The 19,958-nt window shown below is 38.3% G+C and overlaps 1 protein-coding gene across 1 annotated transcript in view; it reads right to left on the bottom strand.

Moving 5' to 3' along the window:
• Nucleotides 1-19,958, bottom strand: part of LOC134179636 (kinetochore-associated protein 1-like) — a 30,112-nt gene that overhangs the window by 9,122 nt on the left and 1,032 nt on the right. The window contains exons 3-46 of the mRNA XM_062646572.1: nt 19,084-19,144; nt 18,967-19,021; nt 18,411-18,486; nt 17,370-17,450; nt 17,278-17,312; nt 16,589-16,702; nt 16,435-16,519; nt 15,994-16,061; nt 15,818-15,936; nt 15,527-15,578; nt 15,045-15,143; nt 14,941-14,987; nt 14,830-14,880; nt 13,916-13,991; nt 13,725-13,844; nt 13,559-13,657; nt 13,258-13,314; nt 13,126-13,184; nt 12,966-13,074; nt 12,762-12,905; nt 12,649-12,705; nt 11,459-11,563; nt 11,355-11,390; nt 11,190-11,297; nt 10,940-11,083; nt 10,790-10,882; nt 10,610-10,719; nt 9,943-10,042; nt 9,822-9,881; nt 9,680-9,757; nt 9,511-9,627; nt 8,778-8,909; nt 8,608-8,715; nt 8,438-8,493; nt 8,254-8,355; nt 8,038-8,186; nt 6,416-6,519; nt 6,178-6,310; nt 6,063-6,119; nt 5,729-5,841; nt 5,580-5,654; nt 5,344-5,436; nt 4,779-4,898; nt 4,610-4,726 (exon numbers count right to left, since the gene is read on the bottom strand). Of these exons, the coding sequence (XP_062502556.1) occupies nt 4,610-4,726; nt 4,779-4,898; nt 5,344-5,436; nt 5,580-5,654; nt 5,729-5,841; nt 6,063-6,119; nt 6,178-6,310; nt 6,416-6,519; nt 8,038-8,186; nt 8,254-8,355; nt 8,438-8,493; nt 8,608-8,715; nt 8,778-8,909; nt 9,511-9,627; nt 9,680-9,757; nt 9,822-9,881; nt 9,943-10,042; nt 10,610-10,719; nt 10,790-10,882; nt 10,940-11,083; nt 11,190-11,297; nt 11,355-11,390; nt 11,459-11,563; nt 12,649-12,705; nt 12,762-12,905; nt 12,966-13,074; nt 13,126-13,184; nt 13,258-13,314; nt 13,559-13,657; nt 13,725-13,844; nt 13,916-13,991; nt 14,830-14,880; nt 14,941-14,987; nt 15,045-15,143; nt 15,527-15,578; nt 15,818-15,936; nt 15,994-16,061; nt 16,435-16,519; nt 16,589-16,702; nt 17,278-17,312; nt 17,370-17,450; nt 18,411-18,486; nt 18,967-19,021; nt 19,084-19,144 (3,974 nt within the window). The remainder of the gene's footprint in view (nt 1-4,609; nt 4,727-4,778; nt 4,899-5,343; nt 5,437-5,579; nt 5,655-5,728; nt 5,842-6,062; nt 6,120-6,177; nt 6,311-6,415; nt 6,520-8,037; nt 8,187-8,253; nt 8,356-8,437; nt 8,494-8,607; nt 8,716-8,777; nt 8,910-9,510; nt 9,628-9,679; nt 9,758-9,821; nt 9,882-9,942; nt 10,043-10,609; nt 10,720-10,789; nt 10,883-10,939; nt 11,084-11,189; nt 11,298-11,354; nt 11,391-11,458; nt 11,564-12,648; nt 12,706-12,761; nt 12,906-12,965; nt 13,075-13,125; nt 13,185-13,257; nt 13,315-13,558; nt 13,658-13,724; nt 13,845-13,915; nt 13,992-14,829; nt 14,881-14,940; nt 14,988-15,044; nt 15,144-15,526; nt 15,579-15,817; nt 15,937-15,993; nt 16,062-16,434; nt 16,520-16,588; nt 16,703-17,277; nt 17,313-17,369; nt 17,451-18,410; nt 18,487-18,966; nt 19,022-19,083; nt 19,145-19,958) is intronic.

The following is a 19,958-nucleotide window of genomic DNA, read 5'->3' as shown; positions in this document are numbered from 1 at the left end:
TAACAAATTATTAACAATAGAAGATGCATAAAACGGAAAGCAAAGAAATGCACAGTGACACCTACTGTTATCCACTACTGTCAGACCTACCACTTATTGCCACTAGCTGGTACAATGCATCAATTAAAAATAGCAAGTTATGTTAAATCTGTCCTCTTTAAGGTTTGCTAATTTAAATAAAATAAAGCACCAAATGGTTCTAATTTCTGCTATAAAATGACTTAAGTCAGCAGTACATCCTATCTCTGACTTCAACCAAGTCTGTATGTTCTAATTCACACTGCGTGTATAACACAGATGGATAACAGACAGCACTTTGGACACTGGAGAGAAAGAGCCACTAACTACTTTAATGCAATTGCCAGTATGTGGAGAGATGAGAACGGACGAACAAATGTTGCTGAGTTTAAGACACAATGGAGGAGACGGTTTTCAATTCAACTGCAACATTGCAATGCAAGTGTGATGACAAGAAAACTCATGATGATCAGTTCTGGACCTAAGACCCTTAGTAGAAACACTGACTTTGCACAACTTGTAGTTAAGTAGCTTCTTTTAAGTTTTATCCCCACATATGGGGCTAATGTATTACGTAGTAATTATTATGTAGTGGACTTTAGGTTTGCTTTTAGAGTTTGATGGAAATTTCATTGTAATGGAGATATATGTATTGACAGACAGACAAACAGAAGCTGTTTTTCCTCATTCCTCGCATGCTTTTACAGCCCCTTGCACGAGGTGGTAAGCAACGCATGAGAGATCTCAAAGCCACGTACAACAAATTTTTCAATTGGAGGTGGGAAGAGCTGGTTAATCTGGGAAAACCTTCACACAAGAAAGCATACTACGGGAGTGAGGAGGCAAGAAGAGCGGTTGCTCTGAGGCTAGTCAGATGTGGCGAGTTGGCAAGGGCTTCCAAAGTTGTTACCAGCAAAGGCTTAGTGCCTGCTACGAAGGACACTATCAAAACATTAGAAAGCAAACATCCTTCCAGGTCAAAGAATGTCGCCTCAACTACTGCCCCAGGCAAAGATTCAATCAGTCTGTCCAAGTCCTTGTGGTTTGACGCAACAAAGACATCTCCTAGAGGGTCAAGTACTGGCCCTTCTGGTTGGCGATTTGAACACTTCAAGGCTCTTGTTGAAAACAAATCCACAGCTGACTACCTATTCTCTGCTTGTTCAATTATAGCAAAGGAGCTTTGCCTTTTGTCGCAGTGAAACTGCTTTCATCTTCAAGATTGATCGCCCTTCCTAAAGCAAACGAAGATGTCAGACTCATTGCCATTGGGGAACGCCTCCGACGTTTAACAGCTTGAGCAATGTGCATGCAAATGAAAGAGGAATTTGGAAATTTCTTTGCTCCCATACAGCATGGTGTGTCAACTCCAAATGGCACTGAGCTGATTATTCACCATATTGATCTCATCTTACAACAAAACCCAGAATGGATAGCAATGAAAACTGACATAAAAATGCATTCAATTCTGTTAGCACACATCATATAATTCAGAATTTGTCAGCGTCTTTTCCTGAGCTATCAAGTCATGTTTTCCAGATGTATGGGTCTCCAAGCTTCCTGATTTTCATGCAAGGCACATCGTCAGTATTCATTTCATCAGAGGCAGGGTCCACCAAGGAGATCCCTTGGGCCCTGCTCTCTTCGCTACTGCAATTCACCCAGTTTTGAAGAAATTGCAAAAGCACCATCCTAGAATTCATCTCCTTGCTTATCTGGATGACATATTCCTATTGGGTTCATCAGATGTTTAGTCTGCATTTCATAATCTCAAGAATAGCTTCTCTGCTCTGTTGCTTGATATTGCCGATCACAAGAGTGAGATCTTCTGTCCGTCTGCCACTGCTGTGTTCGTGACACTGCTCAAATTCCTGTCAAGTTGGAAGGTTGCCTCTTCCTAGAAACTCCAGCTGGAACATCGTCTTATGTCACTTCTGTTTGTTGTGACACGGCTCAGTCTGGATCCAACTTGTGTAACCAGCTCTTGAAATTGGATGATGCCCAGGCTACAAACCTATTGCTACGATGTGTCATGTTCCAAGACTGAATAATTTGGCAAGAGCTGTTCGTCCTGACCTTCTGGCCCCAGCCACAACTATTCATGATTCACAAACACACTCAACCTTTTGTCATCTTATAAGTTATGATTCACTGCCTGACAACACCTGGCAGCAAATTTCTCTTCCAATTAATATGGGAGGATTTGGCTTGACATCTTTAGCATCTGTTTCTCGCCCTGCATTTGTGGCATCTTGGACTCATGCAACTGTCGAATTGCCCTTTCGTTTTCAATCTATATTACCATTCATCAATAGTTTCGTCAAATCATCAGATGGTCCAATTGGTAGGGTTTTGTCTGAATGTCTCCCGAATGACATGTCTTCCAGCAATTGTTTGTCAGGTGTTGGTAAGTTGCAGTTTCAGCTTTCCAAACGCCAAGCCTAGAGAATCTTTTGTCCAGTGCTGCTACAGCATGTGATGCTGCACGACCGAGATCTGTCTGGGGCAAGAGAGCAGGTGCCTGGTTGTCTGCCTTACCAACCAATCAAGAGTTCGCGCTCTCTACTTACGATTTTCGTTTGGCGACTCTTCTTCGTCTGGGGATGCCCATTCCTCTGTCTAATTGGTCTGGATCATGTAACTGTGGCGCTCAGCTGGACAACAGTGGTTATCACCTGCTGACCTGCAAAACAGGCAGAGGGCCAGTTGGTCCCATGATACCATTGCTGCTACTTGGGGAGATTTCCTTCAAGATGTACATGCACACTTCAAGTGAGAACCAAGACATCTTCATTCTAGCTCTGATTGTAGACCTGATCTTATGATGTTTGACTCAGCTTCAGGGGCTAATGTCGAATTAGATATTGCACTAGCTCACCCTTGGAGCTCAGATACCTTCCACAAGTCAGCTGAGATTGATGGAGTACCAGCCAAGCGGCGAGAAGAGAGAAAGCACTCCAGATACAAGAAAGAGAGACTTCCTGGTGACACGTCTGTTTCTCTGATTCCTTTGGTCTTGGAGAACTACAGAAGATGGAGTGAAGAGGCATGGAAGTTCCTTCAAAAGCTGGCAGAGCAGTCGTCAGATGAATTTGGTCGACCTAATCTTCCAGAATTCTTAGATGTTTGGAGGAAAAGATTTGCAATCCAACTGCAAAGATGTAATGCCAGCGTCATCAGAAGAAAAGCATCAGCACTCTGTGCAACTGTAGAATCTAAACTGGACTCTAGCAGCACCCAGTTTTTCAGCCACCTAATAGTAGCATAGTTTTTAGCTGCTATGTGTACACATATGTGTATTTTCATGTAGCTTGCAAACTTTACTTTTGCCTTTTGCTGATATGTACAGTACCGGCAATAAGTAACCTAACATTTTTATGGTATGCGTATCCTATCGTATTGCATATGGTATCATAGCGTATCATGTATCATATATCGTAGGGTCTGGTATCGTATCTTAATTGTATTGTATATCATATTGCGTATCATATATGGTATGGATGGTATCTTATCTTAATTGTATGGTATCATCTTTTATCTTATCCTATTGTACATGGTATCTTTTATCGTATGGTATGGTATGGTATCCTATCGTATGGTATCGCTGTCAGCTTACTTATTGCCGTTACTGTATTATAGTTTGATGTTTGAAATATATGTATTGACAGAGAAACAGACAGACAGCCAGCCAGCCTTTTGTCTAGTCTAATGTGTATGTGTATTTGGGGGGGGGGGTATCTAGTGTGCATTGTGCATTACAGTTTTTATCAGTTTTTATCAGTTTTCATGCAGCGTGTATGTACTAGATGTAATGGACACATAGATTAGCTATTGATATTGTGCCATAGTTCATTTATGAAAAATATGTGTTGACAAACAAAGAGGCAGACAGAGACAGACAGAAAGACAGACAGAAAGACATACAGAAAAACAGACAGAGAGACAGACAAAAAGACAGACAGAGAAAGACAGACAGACTGAGAAACAGATAGACAGACAGACAGACAGACAGACAAGATGGAAAGTTGAATTCCATTGAATTTAAAATGTACTGGCGGTGAATACTGTCAATAACATTACAACGTTGCAATAGTAGTGTTTTAGCTAAAAAGATTGTCAGAATAGTTTGTAGTAATAATGACTCTGTAGATGATAGCTACAAACATCAGATGGCTGTCCGTTAGAGTTTTTCTTCTACGACCACTATGGTCGCTTATCTTGAACTCTTAGTGTTACATTTTGTATATGTAGCCTTTTCTGTATTAGCGTTGATGTTTTCAATAAATGTTCTTTGACAGACAGACAGACAGACAGACAGACATGCATTAAACTAAAGCTGAACTCAGTAGCTTGTAGCATTTAGTGTTAGAAATGTAACGTAAAGTCGGTGCTTCAATAAATGAAAACAAACAAATGCAGAGACAAACAAACAGATAGAGAGATAGACTGAGACGTGGACACACAAACAATCATATAATTCATCACGTCCCAACATGCATCGTCCTTCCATCTCTCTATACGTCTTTCAATTCACAAGTCATCAGTTGCCATATTCAATTAATTCAATTAACACAATGGGTTGTTTACTCACTCCATGTTCTTGTAAAAATTCACACCACTTTATGCAAGCTTGACTCTTTGCATACTGGACAGCCACATTAGCAAGGCCGTGTATAACTGAAAGGTCTAGCTCAATAGCAGGAACCCTCTAACAGAACACAAGAGTGAAAAATGACAACAGCATGACACAGTGAAATAACCTTGAGAGCACTGGTTTGCAATGTTTCGTGTGTAGACAATTCTTTCATGACTTCAGCAGAAGGCAAACAAAGGAGATACCCCAGTGATTCAGAATGATCAAAGACCACACAGCTCAACATCTGCACACGTGAACATCACAGCAAAATTATTCAAGGTAGTGAATATGTCTGTAGTTTGTAATACAACTGCATTTTGATGCCCTTGATGCATTCTCTGAATATACATGTACACAACACCCATTCACCTATCATGATTAGTGAGTCTGACTACAACGAATACTCACAATACCCTAAAAAGCTATATAGCTGTTGTACATGCATGTGTAAATGTTATAGCTGTAAACAACAAGCCAATGCATTAATTGCAGTAAGAAAAGAGTTAATCTTCAATTCATTCACTTTAGTGCCACAGGAGATGACAGATTGAATTCTAATATGCTCCAAAAATGTGAGTGTTGTAATTAAAACAGTGTGCTTATACTTTAGGAAACTAGCATGTACATCACCAGTCTGTAATTAAGAATTAGCCACATTAAACAATTGGTATGTAGTAACAATAGCATACCTGATCAAGCACTTTCTTGGCCAGTTGGGTCAACCTAGCACATGCAGCTGTAATGACTGCTGCTGACTGTTGTGATTCAGATTCATCTGACTCCTAAAAACCAATTACTAGTAGCACTAAATACAATTTAAGGAAATGTGCATACAATGTGTTACACAGATACGTTGAACATCTAAACGACTAGTATCTGACGTACAATGCCATGGTAATAAATATTCCCTGAAAGTATTGCCTACCTCATCACTGTCAGCTTTATCATTACTTCCATGAGTTACATTGTTTAGATAATACTGAGTGCAAGCTCCAAATACCTAGATCACAAGCAAAATAAAATTGTGTTTACATAAAAAATCTTGCAAAATGTATTGTCTGTGCAACAGCCTACTAGAAAAGCGGCTTGAAAAGCTTGATGAAACAGACCACAAGTTTCCAAGGCAGACACGGCAAGTATAGCAGTTGAACTCATGCTGACAACTGACAATTCTGTAGCTGCACCATCTTCAGAAACAGAGAAGACAAATGCAATTCAAGTTTCAGAGCTAAATAACATGAGTACTAGCTGTGTTAACATTTAGTCTCTCTGGCTATGTATAATGCACACTGGTTAAGAAATGTATTAGCTATTTAACTAACAAATGTCACCTTAATATCAGAAACATTTGCTATATGACTTACACCATATACATAATCTTAAAAGTTGAAACCACACTAGTGAATACCTTTACAAATTCTTCTAGAAACTGATGACAGTCTGGTCTGCTCAAGAGGAAAAATATCTAGAGAAACAACGTAAGTCAGTAACCAACTAGCGATATTTTACACTCCAGTACGTGCCTTGTGTATGAGATATCCAAAAGCAGCTACACAGTTTACTTGCTGTAGTAGCAGCTGAAGAACAATCAGCAGAAGTTTCAATTCCATCAAAATTGGAACCAAACATGAAATCTTCTAAATCATCAAATTCACCCTATAATATATATGTATATATATATATATATATATATATATATATATATAGTGAAACCGGGAAATCAACAAGATCAACAAACACAAATTCAAGTAACTCTCTGACCTCAAGAAGTTGAGAACTACTGATTTCACTTTTCTTGCTACTCTTCTCTAGTGTTTCTATAACATCTGCAACCTTCCAAGTCTCCAATACATCAGCAATATCATCTACATGCAAAAGTAAATTTCATTTCAAGAAGTTACCATGCAGACACAAATGCTTAGAAAGCAATAAACTCAAAGTTTATTAGGAAATTACGTAAATATAGTCAAACTGTGGTTTACTACTACAGTTCAACACTCCTCCAACAAAGTAAACACAGTAGGTGTGGTTCATAACACCCCTGTATTAGAATCATTTCAGTTGGACTTCTGCAACTGTGCTTTCATTAGACAATGAAAGTGTTTGACATTTGCAATTAAACCTACTCATTCAACCTACTCATTCAAACCCTCTACCACATGATAAATTATCCCTGCCACTTTGCATGGCTCAATGTAAACAGCATTTAGAATATGTCACATCGCTGATTGGTCAATATGAGGTCTTCTATACATGATAGAGACCTCTGGGCTGTGATAGAGACCTGCGGTTTGATAATTTTTGGCCTTGTAAATTTGACAAACATGTGTATACATGTATATCATCAATCGAATCAATCATGTCTTGTATGCAGATCACCCTGCCAAATGAGACTAGTTGTTACCATACGTGATGTAAAACAACAAAATATCCCAAATGCTAGTCTCATGTCATGCATGACAGGAACAGTAGATGACAACCTAGTAGCCATAACCACATAAACTAATGCTATTCAAGTCAAAATACTATTCTCTCGTGCACCGTATATTTGATAAAATAAGTGTACTGTACTGCAGCAGTGTTCTGCCCAAGATTTTCGGAGTAGTGGTTGGGTATCTGCTGCATTAAGAGGCCCGTGGTATATTTCTGACAAGGAAGCGCCAAACAGAATGTATCGCGCTGTAGATGGTCTATGATCTGAAAGAGCAGACTGAGAAAGCTGCAACTAGTCGGGGAAACTATGTTGTCCAGTCTCACATTTATATTCAGGCACGGTTAGACGTCTGCCATCCATTTTATTGGAGCAAGTAAACCACTAGCTAAATATATCAAAATGGCATTTGTAGAGGCGTGGAAATAAGATATCAAGACGCTCTCAGAGACAGATTTCCAGATTGGTTTCGAGAAGAAGCAGAGAAAATGCGCGAATCAAAAATTAGCTTTTTGAAGAAAGCAGTAATGTCTACGAACAAACTAACTAGGGGATGGGGAGGTATGAACATAGAATGTAGGATATGTTGTGGAATTGGTCTTTTGTGTATGTCATATTGTTGTATGTGTAGTGTGTATGTATGTGTGCTTACGTATGAGCCCTGAGGGGGAACTGCACTATGTGCGATAACAATAACATTCATTCATTCATTCATAGTGATGGTTAGAACATGTGGAGTAATGGTCTGTGTTTGTCTAGTGATGGTCGGGCCCCGACCACCTCCGACCACCGTGGGTAGAGAACCCTGCAGTGCAGATCTCAATTGTAGGTAAGCTATAATTGGAGAACTAATTTTTTAGTTATTATTGTTAATCCATTTATGTATTGGTACTATTGTCCAAGTGTGATAATACACTGCTACAGACAACACATGAAATGACTGTTAATTTACCTTCCTGACATGATATCAAACAACACTTCAATGTGGCACATAACTGACTCATGTCAAACTTTTGACTAGGATTTGCAAGTAGAGTTTGAACAACATTCAAGACAGTTCTTGTTGCTGTAGAACAGTAAGGAATGTCCTCGACCAACAGCCTTTGCAACAAGCCAACAAAGAATCATCCCCTCAATTCTTCAATGATAAATAGAAAGTGCCACGTACCTGCACGAATCCAATGACAATTTGTACAGCTGATTTTCCAAAAACTTATTGGCCAACTTCTGTTTAAGTTCAGACGACTGAATACGTAACAGACAAGCACGACTAGATGCCAACAACAAAAACATGTTAGCATGCAACAACAGAACAAATTCCTGGCGTTTATTTAAATAAAATACTATCATACCGAGAAATGGAAAATGGAACAGAAAATGTCTCTCTACAGTCACGCTGGTCAGCACTCTACATTAACACAATCAAATGCCCAAGTTATGATAAAGTCTTAATAGACTGGCCAGTACTATATCGTTACTGATCCATGTGTATAGTAATCAGCTCTATTATTATATGTTGTACCTGTAACATGGCATTGCTAAAAACAGCTTGAACATGTTGATCCAGCAGCTTATTGCACACAATATCATTTTCATAGTCATCACGAGACATATAGCTTTCAAACTCCAACTGTGTGAATAACAATTAGATCTGAATAAGCTGAATCCATAATCTATACATGTTTTGTTTACCTGCAGGCTTCCTATTGCTGTTGCAAACTGATACCTTTCTTGCCAGTGACTAGGGCTATCATCTGCTTTCATTAAGAAAGACAATAAGACCTTAGCCACCTGTACAACTTGCTGATGATGCTCAGCGTCATTCTGTCCAAAAAAGATTCATCAATTTTTGCTAGTTCAAACTAGCACTACTGCTGTGTAGTAAGTTGCACCAGATGATCTCATTACCAAAAAAAGATTACCACATTTACAAAAGCTATCTTACTTTTCCACAACAATACTAGATGAAAAGAAACACTTCTTAAATCAATCGCACGGCAAGTTAGCAAATGTAACAAAATGTCTAAAGACGACAGGAAAGCCTTCAAATCGCACCAAATTCTGTTTTTCAGATGGTCTTAACAATTTTGTCTGTTGTAGTTGAATGTGCTTGGGCCATCAACATAGATTAGTCTAATACAATGTTGCAATTCACTTCTAGAAAATGTTGTTCCTTCAACCATCAATCTGCTGCTGAATTTCCTTAGATTTGCTCTCATCATCTACTATTTCAAAGAACTCCTGCTAATCATCGCTTACTTTGGTTTTCACTCAAAGCAGACCCTCTTAGTACCATGTGAATTTCCTTCTATAATTATTGCTCCTTCCCTACAGCCTGTCGTCATTGCTCGTAGTTACAATATGTACAACTGGTTGTGCTCATACTTTCTTCAAAACATTTACAATAAAACAAAATTACACTTACCAATTCACGAACTAGAGGATAGTGAATGACGGCCATGAGTCGACTCAGCACATTCATCGCAACAGAACAAGCCTGTTTTTTATCCATTGTATTCAAACACGTCATGGATTCGTTTACCTGAAAATAACAAGTTTACTTAAATCTTTACCTATGAGTCACTTGCAACCACCTGGCCATCCATAAGAAGACCATACAGGTACTGCACATACACCTCAAACTCTGACAATGTTGGAAGTACAGACACAATCTATAATTCAAAATAACTATCATTGAAACGCTCATCTGTAGTCTTACACACCAAGCAACTGTACTTTGAGTGCATCTTGCAAAGCCATAAAAGATCTTGTGTGCAAAATACGACGAATAGCAAGCTATTCATATCATATCCAAAGGTCACTACAGAGTCAATAGTCTAGCTTGTCAAAGGTAAACCTTGAGAGACAAAGTGCTGAAGAGTGAACACCCAATCACATTGTTTTTATTCAACACTTCTTTCACTTCAAGCACATTCCAAAACTGCTTCAACTCATCACTGGCAAATACAGGTAAACAAGGTAAGCGAGATACCACACTTTCAACTGCAACCACTAGCAAAAATTTCCTTGAGTCATCATCAATTGTCACTTTGTGTTTTCAATACTATGTTGGTCCATCTAGCAGTCTGTATTTGCATATGTCTGTCAACTACGTACATGTCAATGAATCTGTCTGTTTGTCTAGCAGACTGCCAAAACTGATTGGTTGACACATATGCATGGCTACAAAAAGCAATTGCAAAATATTCTTCCATTTTAGCTAATGTGCAAGTCTCTTCATCTTTCTGGATAAATTATCTGGTATTAAAATTTTTATCAAAGGTAAATTCTCATATTCAAATTTTTAGCTACATTTAAGTTCTTCATTACATTTGTCAACTAACTTCTGAATTTGTGAAAGAAATGTCAGTCTTAGTTCCATCTGCCTGTTCATAAAGAAGTTCAATTACCATAGCCCAAGAGATTACCATGCTGCTACATATACTTAACAACTACATCTGGTCAACAGTGCCTGTCAAGACACCCTTGTTTTAGTACATATGCTGTCCATTAAATTACAATACCCAGCTACATATGTAGAAGATTTCAACATTTCAGCTACAAGATCCCTAATGGCAGCACTGATGGGAACAGAAGCCATTCGTACAATCTCAGTGACAGCCAAATTCTTCACCTATAGTAATATAAACAACAGGCTCTTAGCAAATCCTGATACAGCCACAGAGTCAACATTCAACTTCTACCTTGGCACTACGAATGTACGCCAAGGCTGCAACAGCCTTCTGTTCCCACATCCGACTTGCATTAAATGACACATATCCAGTTATGAATAAACTCTAAAACAAGAGACTTTTTTAATGATGTGATCACAGACTGCAGTTGCTTGTACATACCTTAATGTAGTTGAGCAGTACGTCATCTTGGTCAAGGCTTTTGTCCTTTATGTACTGCAAAGCTTGTTTCTCCATCAGGGGAGACACAACTCCTGATACAACTGCTCGATCAATGAGCCGAAAAGCAATGCTATTGGCAGTTTCCTACATGAAAAACAAAACGTTTGTTTACCAAACTAGCAAATTCACAATGAAATGTGAACAGACACAATTGTCAGTTTATCAATTATATGGCAGCTTGTACTCTTACCTGCTTCATTTGTGACAATGTCAATTGTAAAGAAAATGTCTTCAACAGGTAAGACAATTCCTGCAGATGTCTGGACAGTCTATGCAACGAGTTAACAGAATCGATATCCTGCAACAACATAGCACAAGTAACAAAGACGTAACTATTTAGAGAAAATAAGCCGACCGATAAACTTGCAGAGCAGACTGATGACAAACATATCTAACATTTGGATAAATCAATTTAGACAATGCTGCACAACAAGACAGGCATACAATACAATGACAAACCTGATCTGCATATTGTCCTAAAGTCTGCCAGCTTTGACGAGTTGGTATGTCAATATAAGGCAAGAATACCTCGATCAACTGCAACCCATTGTCAGGCCAATATTTCTAGAACAAACCATATCACCAATTGTCTCATAATAACAAGAATACAGTAACAATCTTCCATGTTTACTACAGTACACCAGTAAAGATTATTTACAAACCATTGACCAAAAAGCTTGCCCTTCATGGATACAAGCTAACACATTTTGCATTTCAAATTTCAATTAACCCAGTCTGCCTCTCAATTCCTTGTGTTCCAATGAATCTGACTTTTATTCCAAGTCATTACAATGGCAACTAATAAGAGCAACAAAGAAATCTAAGCATGCTGTGGGTAAGATTGCGTCAACATTGCAAAAGCCTCAATTGTTCTCAGTATCTGGAAATTAGCACGAGATAAATACGTGTGTACAGATTGGTACTTCATGCCCACAGATTCCTGTCATCGAATTGCCATTATACCTGTATATGATGCTTTAGTAAATTGATTAATTAACAGAGTTACAGGTAATTACTTGCTGAGCCTATAGCAAGGCTTTTAATCCGGGTTGCACAACAGAAAGAGACGTGGTCCTATATGGCAATCTATCGAGCTCTTGGTGTGTGTGTGTGTGTGTGTGTGTGTGTGTGTGCACGCGTGCACGAACCTCAAATACATATTACCATCATCACAAGTTATTCTTCATTCAGTGTTAAGTAAGAGTATCTCCATCAATAAATCATCAAGTAACATGAAGAGACAACACCCACCTACACTCACACTCACACACACACACACACACGCACGCACACACACACACACACACACACACACACACACACACACACACACACACACACACACAACTAAAACTAAACGTTAGGAGTAGCTGCCAGATACTGGTTACGCCCTCCCCCTCCCCCAAGCTAACAGCCGGGCTCCTGTGCTACTCAGGAGAACTCTGGAACTGCGCTAGCAATCTCCTGGAGCTGGGCCATGTACTCACAGGAGCACGAAGCCAACTGTAGTGTGAACACCCGAAGTCTCACCTGGACCCCAGTAGCTAATGTCATGCTACAGCCACACACACACACACACACACACACACACACACACACACACACACACACACACACACACACACACACAAGTATGTATAGAAAAATACCTTGTCACAGACTTCCAACATTTCAACAACAGTCTCTATCCAAGCAGCTAGTACAACCTGCATACATTCCATAAATCCAACCTGCATACACTGAGCACCAAGAAAACACATGCCTTGCATCTTGGCAAAACCATAGTGACCAAAGGCAACATCTCATGCTCAATAAATGGCAAGCAAGACAACAGATGTAATTCTGTGGGAAACGAATCAAGAATTCTGTGCAGCGCATCTATAGTCAGTTGTTTCATCAATTCTCCCTACAATTAACACAATGACAAGATGTGAAATAACAAACAAATCTATAAACAATTTGTTACTGTGTGTCTTCGCCAGATAACAGAGACAACTGCGAAGTCTCCCTTTTGAATGTAATCAGTGATTACATCCAATACACGTCGTGCCTGAAATGTACGCCACACTGAATACCTAAAAGATAAAATATTAATAATAGCACTACACAACAAAACCATTACTAACTCAAATTTTGCACTTGATACTTGATGATAAGTTGTTAGCTTTTTGATAGAAGAAAGAACCTGTAGAAGGCCAACGTACATGTTGACTGTGTGCATAAATTCAAACATCTGACCACAGATTTAGATGCATTACCTGTTCTAGCTGTACCACATGATGTTGCTGACTTGATGAGTGAGATCCAGATTGTGCCTATATAATGTATATAGAAGTCAGATGAGTGTAGATCAACTGCCAAACAAACAGCCAAACAAACAAGAATAAAAGAAAACAATAGCAGACAATAACAACAAAAGCAGCAAAACTCTGATGAGACAAGTGAGTTAGCAGACGGGTAATAAAACAGACCGGACAGTGCATGAGAGCAACAATGTACAAATGATTTAATGACTAAAACAAATCAAAGCATCAAGAGACAGCCAGAACCACAACATACAGTTTTCAGTCGTTTTTCTGCAATGAGCAACAACTTTGACAACAGTTGAATATTAGGAACTGGCGCATCAGTACAATACGAAACAACAAAGTCATCATCCTATCAGACAGAATGCTTACAACTTGAACCCAGAGTGTCCTTTACATTCTATTCAAAACATGCAAACCTTTATTAGACTCAGTGCCTTAGTTACAGAAGCAATAAAAGCATCAATAGAAGGAACATCCAGAGAGTCTCTCTGACAAACTTTATCTAGCAAATGTGTGACCTTACACTTTTGTATAAGCTGTAAACAAGATTAAACATAATTAACTTAAAACACAGTTTCGATAAAATAAGAGGAAAGATACAGCCTACTTGTCTGTCCAAGCCATGACTCATCGCTAATCTATCTGCTTTCTCAAATTCATTATGTTCCAACAAATGTTGAAACCTAAGAATAGTGAAAATATCAAATCACTCTACAGCTAAAGATTGTTGATAACACCATTCCTTTTACAACTGTGAACATGGAAGTACAAGGCTGCATAAGTACCACCTCCTTAGACCAACCCAAGCAAGAAAAAGTTAGAGTTTTGAGTATACCGGCAGCCTGTTTAATACATAATATTTTCCCTCTCGCTCAATTAACAACTTCTTTCCAAGCTAATAAGCAACATATGCTTACAGTCTATTCCCATGTCTAACCAAGCCGACTAAAACCGTAATTTCAAAATATGGCCATTGAATGGCATTCTTACCAAAGTGAATGTGGTATTACAGTACAACCTCGATTATCCGGGCTTCTCCAGAGACAGGTTAGAAGTCCGGATAATCGAGTGTCCGGATAATTAAAGTTGATAAATATCAACTAATATTCCTCCACTGTAAGACCACACTCTCACATTCTGTTTCCACACTTACTACATGTACATTCATGTGACTAGAAGAGTCATCAACAGCTGCCAATTTATTAGATTATTACATTCTCTGTTATGTATTCGCTCATTTGTGACATGCTGTACCTACAATGTATTAGTACGAAAGTGAAATGTTATAGTAGTTTCTTTATCCAGGAACGCAAAAAGTCGGGGGACACAGAATTTGTCCGGATAATCGAGGTCACTGGTTATACTGTACCTAATACTGAAGTGAGACGTTTATGGACATTGTTTATGTAAAAATGTGATCAAGCAAGAAAAGAACGGTTCCCTCATTCTTTGTCATGTGAGCAATTTTCCATGTCATTTTCAAACTATAGACAACGAGATACATAAACAAATACTGAGTACCTCTTTTGTGGAGATTGTTCCCACACAGAACGTACGACAAGCTTGGGTGATCTGTGAAAACATTGTCAAACTGTCACCTCAGAGTTTATCCATAAAACATTAAAATAGTACTGGCTGTCACCACTGACTCCATAACTTTCCATGAAATAAAGAACACTCTAGAAAATAGTCTTCATGTGCACAGTCACTGACTGGAATTCCAAATGATTTCATACCGATTCACTCAAGACTGTTGGAAGAGTTGCTCTAGTTGATACATTAACAGCCAGTTCAGTTGCCAAACTGGGCAATCTGCATATGAGCAGTTTCGATGGCTAAAAACATTACACAAACAACAGTCAAAGTCAACCATCATGCGAATATATAGTTCAACTAGTACAGCTAGTTAAGCTACCCAACATTAATTTGCAGAGAGCAGCAAGACTAGTGGTAGATGATCCTCTCTACGGGTATATCAAGTGACAAAGACAGACAAGTAAAGAGTGACTTCTATTACAGCTTCATGTGTTAAAATAGTAGAAAGATTTTGTACATGTTATATACAGAGTGCATTGTTCTGCTAATTTTAATTAACTGCATGGATTCTGCCCTAGTACATAAACTCTATATTGGATGTGTAGTTGTGTAGATCATCAACATGCAGTGATATATATATATATGTTTCAACACAAAAGAAGATTTAATACGTTGTCACCACCTTGAAGCCATTGGAAGAAGTGAGCAGCGCTACTACTGGTGCTGATAATGTCCTAACAAAAGCAAACAAAAAGACAAATCAGACTCATGAACTGTTGCATGTACTACAATCATCAGTTGACAAATAGAGTAAAATCAACATAAAAATTTCATCTATTTCCAAGTCTGACAGTTTGTCTGTCATTTATTAATGCTTAGGATGCTTTCATTTTTGCGATTGCTACATTTACGGTTTGGGAGAGAATAAAACAATTTTATCTGTTTGTCTGTATGTAGACCAACACTGTCTTACCCATTTGCAACTCCATTGGTTACCAAACCATAGGATAAAACACAAAAGTTCTGCACTTCATGTTGCTTCAAAGTTCTTAGCAAAACCAACGTCAAGAAGTCAAATAAAGCAAGATGTTTCTGCAAAACCAACACTTGACCTAAAGCAACAAAATGTCTCTTGTTCATCGGCCCCACCTCCTCAGTAAGACCAACAAGATACTGATGATCCTTTGTGACATCGCATTTAATCAATTTGCAATTGCCTGTGAGCACAAGGTAACCTCTCAAAACAATAGCATAAATCTTATCAATAATTAGCAAAATAGTGATTAAAAGCCATCAACTAACCAAACAACCACATGCCACTCTGCAAAAACTCACAAGAATAACACAATGGCAAACGTATATTACATTATTTACATAACAGACACGCAAATTCAATGAAAACCTCTTCATCAAAGACATCATACAAGCATAAAGTACGGAAACCAGAAGTATTAGTACATTGTTCAAAATAGGCTAACAACATTAACAACTGATGACTTGACTATCTGGATAAACCAGTGTACATGCACAGGAACACCTTGAGTATACTTAGCATCTGTCCTGTATAAACATACTCGTAACCTCTATTACCATGTGCCTGTGATCTTCTTAACAGCTGAAAACTGTAGTCTTTTTGCATTGAAAACACAAAGATTGATGAGGGCACACTATCTGCCTGCAACAAACACATATGGCATATCCAGTACATTAACTTTCCAAAGATTTAATAGCTTAGTAGTGTTACCAATGCAACAAGTGAAACGCCTGCAGTTTCATCCATGATGGTAACACTACAGTAGGCTGGTTCTTCTGATGTTGAAAGCAATTCTGATTTTTTCATTACAATGCTCTCCTGAATCTAGAACACACTGTTTTCAGTACATATCCAACCATCTCAGTGCATTACATTAGGAAGCAATTTGACTCTCCCTTGCTTGTTGCACTATACAACACTAGTGTTGTGACTTTCATAGCTATCCCTATATTACGACAAGTGCTCAAGCTCTTCTGGATTCTCTAGCTTCCAAACGTTTCTTTACTTGGCTCTTCTGATTCCTACTGCACATGATCTAGCTCTTCTACCACTCTTCTAACGCCCACATTCCAGAATACCAGAAGTGGTGACAACATGCATTTATAGCAACACAAGCAAAACAGGAAAGCAAATATAAAATACATATATTCTCACATGCTGCCAAGTTCAGCAAATAAATGATTTTTATTTTGCTGTCTAATAAATGCATTAATAACAAGAAACAAATAGCAAGTGGTTCATTCAATCACTAACACTACAAATGTGCAAGCTTTCATCACAATGACAAGAATGTTCCAGTTGTTGAATAATCGATGTTTTGCACTTCATATAGAAATCAATAACCCCAACAAACCATGTAGCCAGTCATAACTGTAACACATTACATCCATCTTTCTTACCTTACGTATTGAAGCCTGGTTATTCTGTATTATTGCTACAAATGCAAGTCACTTTAACAACTAAAGTTGATTTTTGATAAAAACCATCAAACCTTCATCAAGTCGGTTTAAATCAACATTACATAGCAAGAAGACAGCACCAGAAACAGTCACCACAATCAATGTTGAGACATCTACACACCCGTGATTACAACAGCTTCAAAAGACACAAAGTGTTGTGTTGACTAAAAATAAACTTCCATGTAATGATGCATCTGTTGTAGTTGCTACAGTTTTTCTTCCTAATTTACAGTAAATTTCATAGAAATACTAGTAATTTGAATTGCAGATTTAGCCAAGATACATTATACATACCACACTCATTGATCACCAGTTCCGTGTTAAGTATCAAGCTACTTTATCTTAATACGAGTCTATCTGGCTATCATATTGTTCCAAATGTAATAACCTTGCATGCATGCACACACGCACGCACACATGTACACAAGCACGCACGCACGCACACCACACACACACACACACACACACACACACACAAACAAACACAGTCATAAAATTACATTAGCACCATCTCAGACCTATGTAGTCTTGTGGTCTGTCATAGCGTACAACAGAAAGTGGAGATGGCCACGTGTACCTCAGATGTAACTAACTGAAGGCAAACAACACAGTGTACATAATTCATTACCTACCATATAATAAATATTCGCTAAACATAACTTGTTTATTCCCTTAACAACTGTAGTTACTGCCATTCATCTAATGTTGCTGTCACGATGGCTGCTAGTTCTCAAAACTTGCATAGCATTCCGATTAGAGTTGTGCTCATAATTAATTCTACTCTACCAATTCTACATTGTTATCTACACTTTTCATTTCCTACGTTGTACAAGTCAAATGAAAAAATTGAAACAATTTACTTTGCATGATACAATTACTGAACTACCACAATCAAATAAACAATATTATACTCAATACAATGAATCTAATCAGTAATCTAAATAATTCATCTAGAAACCACAGACAGATACATTGTACTAAAGTCTGTTGAAGAGCATAAACTTGTTAATTAAATAAAACACTTGCAAGAACAGAAGTAAATACACCATCACGTGATCAAAATCAATACACACCTGTTCTACTGCATTCGTGAAAATGCAAATTTGCAAACAAGGGCACGTCATGATCCTTCAGCTGAACTTGCAGCTCCTGAAATAACGAAAAAGCACTAAAGTGCTAAACACTCGGATCTAGTTAGTCAGAACCAATGAAGAGCGTGAGAAGGGGGTTGGACATATTGACTGGTACTTGCGATTGTCAACATCCAATAGCTATTTGATACCACTGAGTCTTGAAAGCATGAAAAGACATCATCACATTGACTGGCATGCTAATTAACACCACAGATAACAATAAGTGCATGCACTGCATTCCAATTGTTCATCTGTCCCTTGGTTAGTCCATTCGTCCCACAGACACACTAGTGTAACCCTCTTTGGGTAACAGAGGTGCTGTTTGTGCATATAATGTTACCCTGTATTTCAGTTATCATGGGCCTTCTAGTTGGTTGTCATACATATAATCAATATTTGAAACAAAGCATATCAATTAATGCATTCAGTTGTCTGATGCATAAAAATAGTGTTGAACTATCAGTGTCAGTTGAGTGGTACACAATGAACTGCTTACTTGGGAAAACAGCAGCAGTTTAGATGGAACATGAAAGACGTGAAGCTTTCCAGACCTGACAGAAGTGAAGTAAGAAAATGTAAAGTGAAAGCAACAATAACAATTAGTGTAACTCGCCTGTCAACAAGCGCAATAAATTTTCCATTTCCACTCCATGCCAAGCAATCGCAGTAAGCACCTTTCAAGGCACAAAACAACTTACTGCAACAATGCCATATATGACAAACCATCCAGCTGTACTAAAACTAAATCTGTTTTATGAGAGAGCAAACAATCATGTTAATTAAAAGTTAATTCCTGTTTGCAAAGTCTAATGTAAAATTATCTATAAATCAACGGAAATGTTACAAAAGCACAAACACAAGATCATTCATTTAATGCACATCAGCTGATTGATGTAGAGTGTTTTTTCAACTATAGCTAGACTTGTACACAGATGGACACTAAATGATGAGGAACCTACTGAATTAAAATTGTAGATATTGATAGCACGGATCATACATGTAAATGCCATCATGTGAGACCATCCCAATAGCACATAGTTGGCTTTGCTGTATATCTGTACTGTCAGTGTCTAATCCATACGTATATCCAGCCATTATGACATAGCATTACCAACACGTGGCCCCAACCCAATGAGCGTTCAAGACTGTCATGTAGTCAGCTTTCATGGGTGGCAACAGTTTCATCATTCAGTCAGAGATGGCAAACGTTTGTCCGCTGCATTTGACTGGCTGAAACAATATTTCTCCTTTAACTTGTTGGCTTGTTTGTGGAGGTGTTGAGGTTTCAATATCAATAACACGATCAGTTCTATACAGTGCGAGCATGCACTAACCGGGGGAGCAACCAATAACATACTTCGATATGCGTGCAATAACTACGGTATGTGTGAGCTATGCGGGCAGTGGACCAAATACTGATATTATTGCACCATCTAATAAAGTGCTCATTGGGTTGGGGTCACATGCCAAAACTAAGACAGTTTTATG

The sequence above is a fragment of the Corticium candelabrum genome, chromosome 5 (assembly GCF_963422355.1).
Source record: "Corticium candelabrum chromosome 5, ooCorCand1.1, whole genome shotgun sequence".
Classification (NCBI taxonomy): Eukaryota; Metazoa; Porifera; class Homoscleromorpha; order Homosclerophorida; family Plakinidae; genus Corticium; species Corticium candelabrum.
Note: the sequence above shows the minus strand (reverse complement) of the source record. Positions and strands in the feature narration are given on the sequence as shown.